The sequence below is a fragment of the Myxocyprinus asiaticus genome, chromosome 13, assembly GCF_019703515.2.
Source record: "Myxocyprinus asiaticus isolate MX2 ecotype Aquarium Trade chromosome 13, UBuf_Myxa_2, whole genome shotgun sequence".
NCBI classification, from domain to species: Eukaryota; Metazoa; Chordata; class Actinopteri; order Cypriniformes; family Catostomidae; genus Myxocyprinus; species Myxocyprinus asiaticus.
Window position 1 is genome coordinate 36,061,134 of NC_059356.1, and position 12,221 is coordinate 36,073,354.

Here is a 12,221-nt window from a genome sequence, read left to right on the forward strand (position 1 = left end):
GGCAAACCTTCAGCTCTATGGAAAATTGCAAGAGTGCCATCAGCTAATGCAACAAGAACCCTCCCTTTCACATGCCTGAAAGACACAGAGATGAACACAGGGATTTGTAAAGCATAATTCTTTGTAAAGCTGCACTGAAACAATATGCATTGTGAAAAGCGCAAAGCAAATTTTATTTATTAAAAAAAATAAAGGGACATTGTTACAGTTCTTTATATAACACCTGCTATTTTTAATCATTTTAGAACATTTATATCACTCTGATTCTACTTACACCAAACTCAGTATAGAGTCTTTGAGTTTGATGGAATGGAGGCATTTCTTCCAGTTTGACACTGCAGAATGGACATAAAGCCTGTTGAGAGAGTTTACAGAGACATGACAGAGTGTTTTCAATTTTTTTGTGTATGTGAGTGCTCAGTGTCACAGTATTGGTGTCAAGGAAATATGACTTAATGTCACAGTATTGGTGTCAAGGAAATATGACTTTACAATGGGACGTGAAAATGGGATGCTTTTTGTATGTGTGTGAATACATGTCAAAAAGAGATAGAGGGAGAGAGAAAGTTAACTGAATCCATCATTCCTTAAACTCAGTGATACAGAGAAAATTCCCTATATTCTTGGAGAGGACGACTGCACAGCTGCACTAGTTGCTAAATATGTGTCTGTCATTCACTTTGTTAGACATAACTAATTCACTGTATACATTTAATTAATTTTGTGTATATTTTGTGTGTCTTTTTTGTACATATCTATAATCATTCTTAGGATTTAAATGTTTTCCTTTTCATTACTATTTTTTTGTTGTATTATTATTGTATTATTATTGTATTTAAAACATTTTGTTTGTACATAACCTTAAAATGTTTTGGCAATACTATACTCCAATTTGTAATGCCAATAAAGCTGAATTAAAAAAAAAGAAAAAAAAGAAATGAATTGAGAGAGAGAAAGAGACAGAGAGAGAGAGATGATGCCTACCAGCCATTCTGGGCTCCCAGCCACATGGTGGGAGCAGCACTTGTTCCTGCACGGTCATTTCCTGCCTCCCCTGAGCCTGTAGGCGCTGATGTCACTTGCTCCTTGGGTACACCTGCCTCACTGATGTTTCACAATAACACAGAGCACACATCAAAACAGAGCAGAACATTTAAAGGTGAAGTGTGTATTTTGTTGTTGTTGTTAAAATAGTTTCCACTATCCCAGCTTAAAGTATATAGACAACTATAAGTAAGCTGATTTCCCCAAAATTTGTAAACACAGTAGCTCTGTGGCACTTTGAAAATGTTGCTCCAACCAGACGGACACAGCAACATTAACTATGTTTACATGGACACCAGAAAGCGGCTTATTGCAAGAAAGCAGGTAACTGCGAGAAAAACAGTGTTCCTGTTTACATGCACTGTATAAGAGATGTACTCTTTACTCCCGCATACATACATCTCCACAGCAATGTAATTTTCCCCACGACGCATGTGTACTTAACAAACATGGGATATGAGGAAGACTTTGCTATTTTATTCTCCGTTGCTTCGCTTTATTTCCAGATATTCCAGAGTTGTTTCTGTGTTTTCTTCCTTTACTTTCTATCGCGACCTGCAGCAGAATTGCACTGCAATAGTGGGGTTTCCCTCTTATGTAAAACTCTGGGATTTCCCCAATGTACAAGCACATATACAAGAGCGTGAGGGACAGTCGCTATTTTACACTGGTGTGTATAAATAGGTATAATTTATAGTGTTATAGTGTGATTTTCCCACTGTACTCCCAGAAATGCTTGCTTAAATGCATCTCCTGTGTCCAGTTGTGTTTGTATGCCGAGGGGAGAGTTGAGAATTTCATGACGACATACATTAATCACTATCCTTCACTATGCTACTGCATGATAATAAACTGCAAAAAGTAATAAAAGACATAGAAAGTGTGCAAAAATGGCACAATGTCTCCCAGATGCTGCTGAAAATCAATCTAAGCAACAACGCAACATTTTGAGAAGCATTATCCATTATTTTTGTGAATGACCTGTTTAAACCTGAACTGCAGATGTGTGTGCTTCTCATCTGTGTCCCTGCATGTTGATATCAGACACAATGAAGATCTGTGAAGTTCTTGTTCAAAGTGGTATGAATCCACTTTTTTAAAATGTTCTGATCCGACAGTTATTTCCTTTTAAAGTCACTTGTAAACTGCTATGTTTAAACTCTTGTCTTAGAACAGCGGTTGACTGACAGGTGAGGGTTGTCTCTTTACTGCTGTTCAGGATGCATTTAGGACGGATTAGCATTTACACATCAAATGCCATGTGGTCCATGCATTTTTGACTACCTCTATTTTTGCATATTTTATAGTCCACCATGTGAAAATAACTGATTCGTAGATCTGTTCACTTACAAAAGTAAAGTTTGTTTGGGAATGCTGAGTAATTCTAATATGTACTGTTGTCACGTTTATGTGTTTTGTTCTTGTTTTCATGTCTTTTTTTTTTTTTTTAAGTTTAGTTCCTGTTCAGGTCATGTGGTTGCATGTCATGTTTTTTCTTGTTACCCTGCCATGTCATGTGATTCTCTGTTTCCATGTCAAGTCATGTGATCATCCTGTTTCCCTTCCGTGTTCATGTGTCTTGTTTTCATTGGTTTATTGTCTTGTTAACTCATTATCAGTTCTAGTTTGTCATTGGTTTAAGTTTATTAGTCTTGTTATCTTGTTTATAGTTCTGTCTGTTCATTGGTTGTCTTGTTACCCTTGTCTATGTATTTACACCCTCATGTTTGCCATGATCATTTGTGAGGTATTGTGTTAATGTAACACTGTTGGGTTTATCATGTGTCAGGTGTGTTTTGTTGATTCATGTCTTTTATTTTGAAATTCTAGTTCCTGTTTCATGTCATGTGTTCCTGTTTCCCTTGTCATGTGATTTGTTTTCCCTCCATGTTCTTGTGTCATGTTATCATTGGGTTATTGTTTAATTATCTTGTTATCAGTTCTGTTTGTTCATTGGTTTATGTTCCCCTATGTCCATGTATTTAAGCCTCATGTTTGCATTGTCTAGTGGTCAAGTATTGAATGTGATGAATGTGAATGTTGTTTTGTAGTCATAGTCATAGTCATAGTCATAGTCATGTTTATGGTTAGGGTTTTTGGATTTCACGTACTTTGTAAATAAACTGCACTTGGGTTCTTCATCTTCACGTCTTCGTCATTGTCAGCAGTTCCAGCATACGTTACAGAATACTCGACCAACCATGAACCCAGCGGTTTTACTTCTGCGCCTACGTCAGGGGAATCGTCCCCTGGAGGACTATGTTGAGGACTTCTGCGGTCTAGCCAGCCAGGTAGACTTTAATGAGGTTGCCCTCAAAGACTGTTTTAGATTTGGACTAAATGAGTCCATTTTCTTTTTTGATGCCTGGTGGTCGCAGTTCCCTCAGCCTGGCTCAATATCGACCTCGCCCTACGGTTCTTTGGTTCCCCGTTCACTGTAGGGGAGGTGGATGCCGAGCCAGAGTTCCACGTCATGGCCACCGCCGAGCCAGAGTTCCACGTCACAGCAACGCCTCAGCCTGCTCCATGCCACGTCACAGCAACGCCTCAGCCTGCTCCATGCCACGTCACAGCAACGCCTCAGCCTGCTCCATGCCACATCACAGCAACGCCTCAGCCTGCTCCATGCCATGTCACAGCCACACCTGAGCAGTAGGACCTGGAGATGGTTCCCACACTTATACCCACCCTTAGTTCTCCTGAGCAGGCAAGGGGAACTTTGGGCCCTCCGACCCCGCCTGGACCCTCCGAGCCCTGGACTTCGCCTTGGCCTGTCGGTCCCTCGACATTGCCTCAGCTCAGCGTTCCCTCGGCTCCACTATGGTCCTTCAGCCTGTCGGCTGTGCTGGGGTCCCTCGTCCCTCCGGCTCCTCCTTGGTCTGTCGGTCACCTGGCTCCGCTTTGGCTCTCCGATCCTCTGGCTACGCCTTGTCCCTCTGAGCTGTCAGCTTCACCGGGGACCTCCTTCCCTATGGCTCCACCTTGGTCCTCAGTCCCACCGGCTCCACCTCAGTCTTCCGATCCCTCAGCTCCGCCTTGCTCCTCCGAGCCTCCAGCACCGCCTTGGTCCTCCCTGCCATCGGCTCCACCCTGGCCCTTCGAGTCTTTGGCTACTCTCCGGGCACCATGTTCCATGGCTCCGCCCCTCGAGCCTCTCACGACTCTGCCTCTCATGGCTCCACCCCCCACGGACTTTGCCTTGGTCCCATGCCCCTCGCCCTTTCTCGCCATGCCACGCCCCACATCTCAAGACACACCCCCCCCCCCCACAGAACTTTGAATTTGTCATGTTTTACGTGTTTTGTTTATGTGTTGGGGTGTCAGGAGCCACCCCTTAGTGGGGGGGATATGTCAGGTGTATTTTGTTGATTTCATGTCTTTTATTTTGAAATTCTAGTTCCTGTTTCATGTCATGTGTTCCTGTTTCCCTTATCATGTGATTTCTGTTTTCCCTCCATGTTCTTGTGTCATGTTTTCATTGGGTTATTGTTTATCTTGTTATCAGTTCTGTTTGTTCATTGGTTTATGTTCCCCCATGTCCATGTATTTAAGCCTCATGTTTGCATTGTCTAGTGGTCAAGTATTGAATGTGAATGTTTTGTAGTCATAGTCAAGTCTAGTTTGTTTTTGTTTGATCACGTTTATGGTTAGGGTTTTTGGATTTCACGTACTTTGTAAATAAACTGCACTTGGGTTCTTCATCTTCTCGTCTTCATCATTGTCAGCAGTTCCAGCATATGTTACATCATGTCAGGTCAAGTTAAATCAAGTCAAGTTTAGTTAAGTCAAATTCATGTTTATGTTTTGTTCACGTTTGGATTTACGTTTTTTTTGGATTTCACGTTTGTAATAAACTGCACTTGGGTTCTTCACATCATCTCGTCTTCATCTGCCTGTCATTGCCAGCCCATTGTTACAACTGTACATCATGCATGAATTACTGAGGGCCAATAAAATAGCCAACAAACTTGGGACAGTTTAGGTCAAAACATATCTAGAAATTTAAACACAAATGTAACTACAACCACTGACCTCTCGCATGATGACTTGAAGGCAGGATATTGGACTTATTTTTCAACCAACGAATGGGCTTGTTAATAAACCAGTATCAAATAAATGAAATAAGTAAAACAGGAACTCAACAGTACATTTATATCAGTTTACCGTGGTTTTATACAAAGATTTGTGAGTGAGGCAGTGTTATTATAGTTAACGAAAACTAACTAAAATCATTTTCGTTAACTAAAATAAAATAAAAACTGAAATTATTGGAAAAAACTGAAACTAAACTCAATATTTTCATTCCTCCAAAACTAACTAAAATAAATACATTTTAGTTTTTGACATAATATGGTGAATATGGGCAAAGTGGGAAAATTTTGGAAATTTGTATTTTCTTGACACTGAATTATGATCCAAATGACACATAACTTGACATTATACCTTTGACGAAAGCTTAGGATGTCTTCTACCTTAGTCAAAAGCATAAATTAAGAAATATTCAACACTGGGAAGTAGAACCTTTGAAGATCCTCTTTTGACCAAATCCCAGATGTGTTTATACAGCAGGGCCTACTGGTAAAGTGGGACAGAGGAAAAATATTTGAAATTAATTTTTATATTTTCTTCTACACTTTCACATCATAACATTAAGTTAACTTTTACTTGTTTATAAGCTTATCTAGATTTACCTAAAATTTCTGTCATTTTCTTTACCATTGCTTTTCCCAACAGTGGTCATGAAATGAGTTCTACCACACATCCCAAAGTAAAATCAATTTCAATTCAAAAACATAAAGGGATAGTTGACCCAAAAATTAAAACTCTCATTTACTCACTCTCATGCTATCCCAGATGTGTATGACTTTCTTTCTTCAGCTGAACACAAACAAAGATTTTTAGAAGAATATTTCAGCTCTACAGGTCCATACAATGAAAGTGAATAGGGTCTGAAACTTTGAAACTCTAAAAAGCACATAAAGGAAGCATAAAAGTCATCTATAAAACTCCAGTTGTTTAATCCATGACTTCTGAAGTTATCTAATCTGTTTTGGGTGAGAACAGTCCAAAATGTAACTCCTTTTTCACTGTATATCTTGCAATTGCAGTCTACAGGAACGATCATGATTTCAAGCTCGATTACACTTGCTAGTACAGTTCGCTGAGTGCTATATGGTGCTGGGAAATATAATCAAGCTTGAAATCATGATTGCCAAGGAGACTGCAGATGTCAAGATTTACAGTAAAAAGGGACTTAAATATTGATCTGTTTCTCACTCACACCTATCATATCGCTTTTAAAGACATGGATTTTACCACTGGAGTAGTATGCATAACTTTTATGCTGCCTTTATGTGGTTTTTCATGCTTCAAAGATTTGGCCCCTATTGACTTGCATTGTGAGGACCTACAGAGCTGAAATATTCTTCTAAAAATCTTCATTTGTGTTCAGCAGAAGAAAGTAAGTCATACACATTTGGGATGGCATGAGGGTGAGTAAATGATTAGAGAACTTACATTTTTTGGGTGAACTATCCCTTTAACTGTATACTCCCCAAAGTTTATTTTAGTAATGATTTATAATCATTTAATGAAATACATATGGATACAATGTGGATCAATCTTAAATGTCTTTTGTCACTTTGCCCATATTGACCCTATATTATACATTTTGCAACATTTACAATCCACATTAAACATGAAAATACCACTAGATAGACGTAACACAAGAGTGCCAGTGAAATGTAATGATGTTAGACTTTTTAAATTAAACCAGTAAACGCTTAACTTTGGCAGCCATAAAAAATACTAAAACTAAAACTAAAATAAAAACTAACTAAACTAAAACTAACAAACTGTGAAAACTAAGGAAAACTAAACTAAATTGTAATGACAAATTAAATATAAAATAGAAATAAAAACTAAATAAAAAAACAAAACTATAATAACACTGGAGTGAGGTACCTGTGTGTGTTGTCAGTAAAGACATGTTCTGTGAAAGATCCGAGGGCATTGTCTGCATTTTCACTTTGCTCTGTCTCCTCTGACACCTCAATGGCTTCTGTCGCTTCCTCCGCTGACTGTGAAACTGCCAAGCTTCTGCAAACTGGAGCTGTAGGAGCTATCCACACACACACAAACACAAACACATAAAACACATAAAAACTGAACTGCATAAAACCCTTCACCAATCCATTCAGTATCAAATCTAGTAGCATTCCATATTTAATGCATTATACATGTAATGAAAGATAACTAGAACAAAAATATTGATTAAAGAGTGCAGTGAATGTGTAGTCTCAATGTTTCATATTTTCATCTTCACAGTTAAGCATGAGTTTTTCAAGAACCACACACACCTCTGCACAGATCCTTATTTTTACCTTGACTTCGGTCCTGCACGGGTGTATCAGTGCGGGAAGAACAGTTGCTGCGTACTACACTGCAGTTAGTGGCACAGCCCACAATTGTGATCCCAGCCAACATTCCCTCCACTCCACCCTTCTCATCTGAAGCTCCATCACCACCCTGCTGCTCCAAAAAGATTTCACCTGCTGGATAATCATTCTCACTGGCCGCTACAAACACACAGACACACATATGCACTGTCACTGCAATTGGCAATTATGCAACATTCATAAGTCTGCAACAGTGTCATTTTCTGTATGTATATGGAATCAACAAGGTGCCAGATACAGGAATCCTCCATCAGAAAATTGCATTTAAAACCCATAGCATTTGTGGCAACGTTCTTCATTGTTGATTGTTGCTGACATATTTATGTTATATCTATCCATATTTAGGTCCTGTGGAGACTCCTTTTTACCAAAGCCACTTCATATACCGTTACACTGACCTGGTACACTGGAGATGCAGAGCACATGGGCATTGCACACATTAAACTGGTCGACCAGTGAGCAGGGCTGATTTGCATCAATGATGACCACATTACTGGCTGAATGAGTGCTGGTCAGAATCCATACACGGCTGCTCATGGAGTCAGTCTCATGCAGCTCCTTAGGCTGGAAGAGGGAACATATTAATGTCTGGATGCAATTTAAGCATACTGTGTAATCACGGTGCTCAAAACTCACTTTGGGCGTTTTTACTGAGAGAAAGATGGGGGAGTGAAGCCAGTAAAATGTGAAACACAAGTGCAATATTATACTAAGTCCTACTACTAAGAAAATCACTCAAACTGTTCGCTGATAAAATAATTTGTTGATGTGCAAATTACAAATGCGGTTCTGTAAGACATTAATTTCCTTTAAAGATACAGTTCACAGAGTTAAGTTAGGCTTAACAGTGGTAAAAGCTGTTGTCTCTGGGAAAGCAAATGTGGCTCTAAGCCATGTAACGTCTCTACCAGGACTCATCATTGGAAATTTTAAAGAAAGAGTTATATGTGCATATGACAAAATTGAAAAAGAGATTTCTACATTAATTAAACTGCTTGAAATAGCTTCACAGTCTAGTTGTGTGCATACATACTGTACATTTTTCTGTTTACTATTTATGTATACTGATTATTTTGAACATTTTCTCAAAAAATGTTTTACTCTGCCTTTGTGTTATTATTATAGCTGTTTACCTTCTTTTTCTCTGGAGAGCTCTGCTCACTCTTGTTGTCTCCTCCTTCATCCTCTACTGTCAATGGATCAGAGCCATTGGACGGCTTCACACCAGCAGTCTCCTGATTGGCTGTGTTCCAGCCAGTCAGATCCACACCAGCTGCACACCACAGCTGTGCAAAAAGCAAAATTCATAACCATAAAAAACAAAACCAGAAATCTTGTGTTACTAAAGTTGTGTATGTGTTCATCCGTTACCTTCCTGTTGGGGTCTTTCTCCACCAGAGGGCGGCAATATACTGGCACAGGGACATTTTTCATGCGATTATCCTCTTTCTCATTGGCCTGTGAGAACACAGGATGGGAGTGATTTTCAGAAAGCCATCGCAAATAAGATCATTGCCACACACTACATGCACAAAGAAGCCAGACTTGGAGGCCCCATCATGACCTTGCCTTGATCCAGGGCAGACAGATAGACAGAGAAAAGGGGAAACCAAGAACAGCAAACCAGAACAGCAGATCAAAGTCTTTTAAGGGGTTACAAGGCAGACGCATGCGCAATGACGGGAGTTAATCTGCACTGTATGGTTAGCTAATGCTAATGAGTGACTGAGGGAGCTGCCAATTATAATTCAAGTGTTTCTATGCTGAAGGTAGGTATGATATGGACTAGGCATGTAATGTTTCTCTGCTGAAAAGACCAGCTTACACCAACATGAATTACCATTTTGGTTAATGCTGGTCTGGGATTGGCCTAACTGCTGGACCAGAGAAATTCAGCTGATAAAGCTGGCCGACCAGCATGGTCTTTCAAAGTTGGTTGACCAAAATATTCTTTTTGCTGTTTAAAGCTGATGTAAACAGCTATAAGTAAGCCATTCAGTTAATTTTCTCGGAAATTGTAAGCACTGTCATTCACTTTGTATTGAGCCCCAACAAAGTTACTCAACAAATGCCGTGAGTTGGGGGCGGGACTATCTATTTGTGTGGCCAACGGCAGACTGGGGGTGTATTCAGAAACCTGTTTTGAAATTATTATTTTTTTTTTTTTGCAATTCCGTTTGGTGGCACTAGTGGCACAGAAAATTACATACTTCAGCTTTAAGCTTGTTAAGAAGCCTGGTAGGGACCCCAGCACACCAGAATCTAAAACACAACACATGCCGAAGACCAGTTATGCTGCTCTTTGCAGCAGGGTTGTCAGGATTTCTAAATCAAGATTATAATGAAGCTGATGACAGCATAATATTTCTGATCATTTTAATGTTTTCACTTTCATCTAAGACGATTCCAGTATATTATTAAACGCTGCATCATTTACTCACCCTCATGCCATCCCAGATGTTTATGACTTTCTTTCTTCAGCAGAACACAAATGAAGATTTTTAGAAGAATATTTCAGCTCTGTTGGTCCATACAGTGCAAGTAAATGGGTGCCAACATTTTGAAGCTCCAAAATGCACATAAACACAGCATAAAGGTAATCCATAAGACTCCAGTGGTTAAATCTATATCTTCTGAAGAGATATGATAGGTGTGGGTGCGAAACAGTTCAATATTGAAGTCCTTTTTTTACTATCACTCTCCATTATCACTTTTAGATTCTTCTTCTTTTATTTTTGGTGATTTACATTCATGTATATCGCCACCTACTGGGCAGGGAGGAGAATTTTTGTAAAAACAGACTTGTGTTTTGGTAAAAACAGAAATGTTTTTCACCCACACCAATCATATCGCTCCAGAAGATATGAATTTGACCACTGGAGTCTTATGGATTATGCCTTTATGTGCATTCTGGAGCTTTAAAAGTTTGGCACCATTCACTTGCAATGTATGGACCTACAGAGCTGAAATATTCCTCTAAAAATCTTTGTGTTCAGCAGAAGAAAGTCAGACACATCTAGAATGGCATGAGGGTAGGGCTGCAACTAACGATTATTTTGATCGAATAATCTAACAATTATTAAAACGAGGGGGGGGATACTTTATTCAGTAAAAAAAATTCACTGCAAAAAATCTTATTGTTATCAAGTGTTTTTGTCTTGTAAACAAAAACAGAGCGGCAGCTCCGGCTCCGCTTATTCCACAACGAAAGTGCTTCTGTATTTACTTATTTGGTATTTTTGTATAATTCCCTCATACTTTGCGATCTACATCACCTGAAGCTGTATGGAAAGTTTAGAGTGCATCTGGACTGTGAGCTGTGTTTTCTTCCTCTCCTCCATCAGGCACAAGCTGCAGTGCTGTTCTCGTACATCATCATTAGAGTTTAATGTGATCTCATGTTAAGTTAAATGACATCAAACGACTATTTAACAACAGAATTTTTTTAATGTTTTCGATAACGTCGACTAATCGTTTCAGCCCTACATGAGGATGAGTGAATGATGAGAGAATTTTCATTTTTGGGTGAACTATCCCTTTAATAACCTTTACATGGTAAATTGAAGTGTTTACATGTCAGGTTGTTTAGAAATAATACAGGCATTTCAATTACGATGTCTGGCAAAGGCATCACATTATACGTTTTTACTAGCAATGAAATTAGCCAAATCTATTGGTCTAACGCAATAAATACTTCCTCTTTTTGTGTCATGTTGGTGGTGCAAGCAACACATAGTTAGCTTGAATGCTCAAGTAACATTCTGCTCAGTGCTGGTAATTCATAAGCATGATCAAAGCTTCTAATAGAGCGCAACAGTGTCCGCCCACTTTTTCAGCCTTCTGGGTTCTGGAAGTATTTTTCCCATTCATTTTTTGCATAGGGATTTTATATAATCCTCCATAAAAGAGTTCTAAGTCATGAACGGAACCAACCAGCTCCGAGGTGAATCACATCAAAAGTTTTGTTTTGAGGCAAAACTAATTAGAAAATCTGACAAAAAGACAAAAGGTACAAGGCTGTGTACTTACCGTCTTTCACAAGGGCACGAACTACAATCCCATGAAGCACTGCGAATGACGTAATCAAATATAAAGCGATGTGAATCTTTAGAACTGTTGATTTTAGGTTGTTGATTATAAGAATCAAAACAACATTATTTTCATTTATTGCAAAATATTCTGATATATATAACTAGATAAGTAGTTTAAGGGGAAGGAAAAGAGACTATATTATGTCATTCACAGTGCGTCATGGGAGTGGGTGATCGCTCTGAGGCACGTTTCGCCGGCTTCGTTGACTGCGATTCTCTGACTGGTGAAGCTTTCTCTGCTATGCAATGGGTAATGTAGTTGTTTACCAGGAACTCTGCTAGCAAACACGATTTTTAAATAATAATGTTGAAATAACGCATCCTGATGGCTTCAACGGAAGCATATACCATCGCTGAAAAACCTCAGAGCTCTAGGTAGGTCTGCCTTTAAAGGTTTATAAGTTAACGTTGAAAATCAATTTGTCAATGGAAAAAATTAATGGGATTTTTACTTTTGGAACCAGACTGTTGCGGTCTATACCATTAGTTGTCATTTCTGAACATTCTTATAACTTAGCAAAGGTATTTTCTGCTATATCAGTTTTCTGCTGTATGTATGCCATGATTGCTGACTGAGTCTGAGTCGGGTTAGGGCCGGGATTTAAGGGGGACAGGGTGGGAGAGGTGC

At 39.1% G+C, this 12,221-nt stretch overlaps 1 protein-coding gene across 14 annotated transcripts in view; it reads right to left on the minus strand.

Annotated features, from left to right (window-relative positions):
- Positions 1–12,221, minus strand: part of LOC127450303 (C-Jun-amino-terminal kinase-interacting protein 3-like) — a 78,384-nt gene that overhangs the window by 11,125 nt on the left and 55,038 nt on the right. For all 14 annotated transcript variants that reach the window (XM_051714280.1, XM_051714276.1, XM_051714278.1 and 11 more), the window contains 8 exons: positions 8,874–8,960; positions 8,636–8,788; positions 7,901–8,066; positions 7,428–7,622; positions 7,009–7,165; positions 985–1,104; positions 275–355; positions 8–75 (listed from right to left, as the gene is read on the minus strand). In XM_051714280.1, the coding sequence (XP_051570240.1) occupies positions 8–75; positions 275–355; positions 985–1,104; positions 7,009–7,165; positions 7,428–7,622; positions 7,901–8,066; positions 8,636–8,788; positions 8,874–8,960 (1,027 nt within the window). The remainder of the gene's footprint in view (positions 1–7; positions 76–274; positions 356–984; positions 1,105–7,008; positions 7,166–7,427; positions 7,623–7,900; positions 8,067–8,635; positions 8,789–8,873; positions 8,961–12,221) is intronic.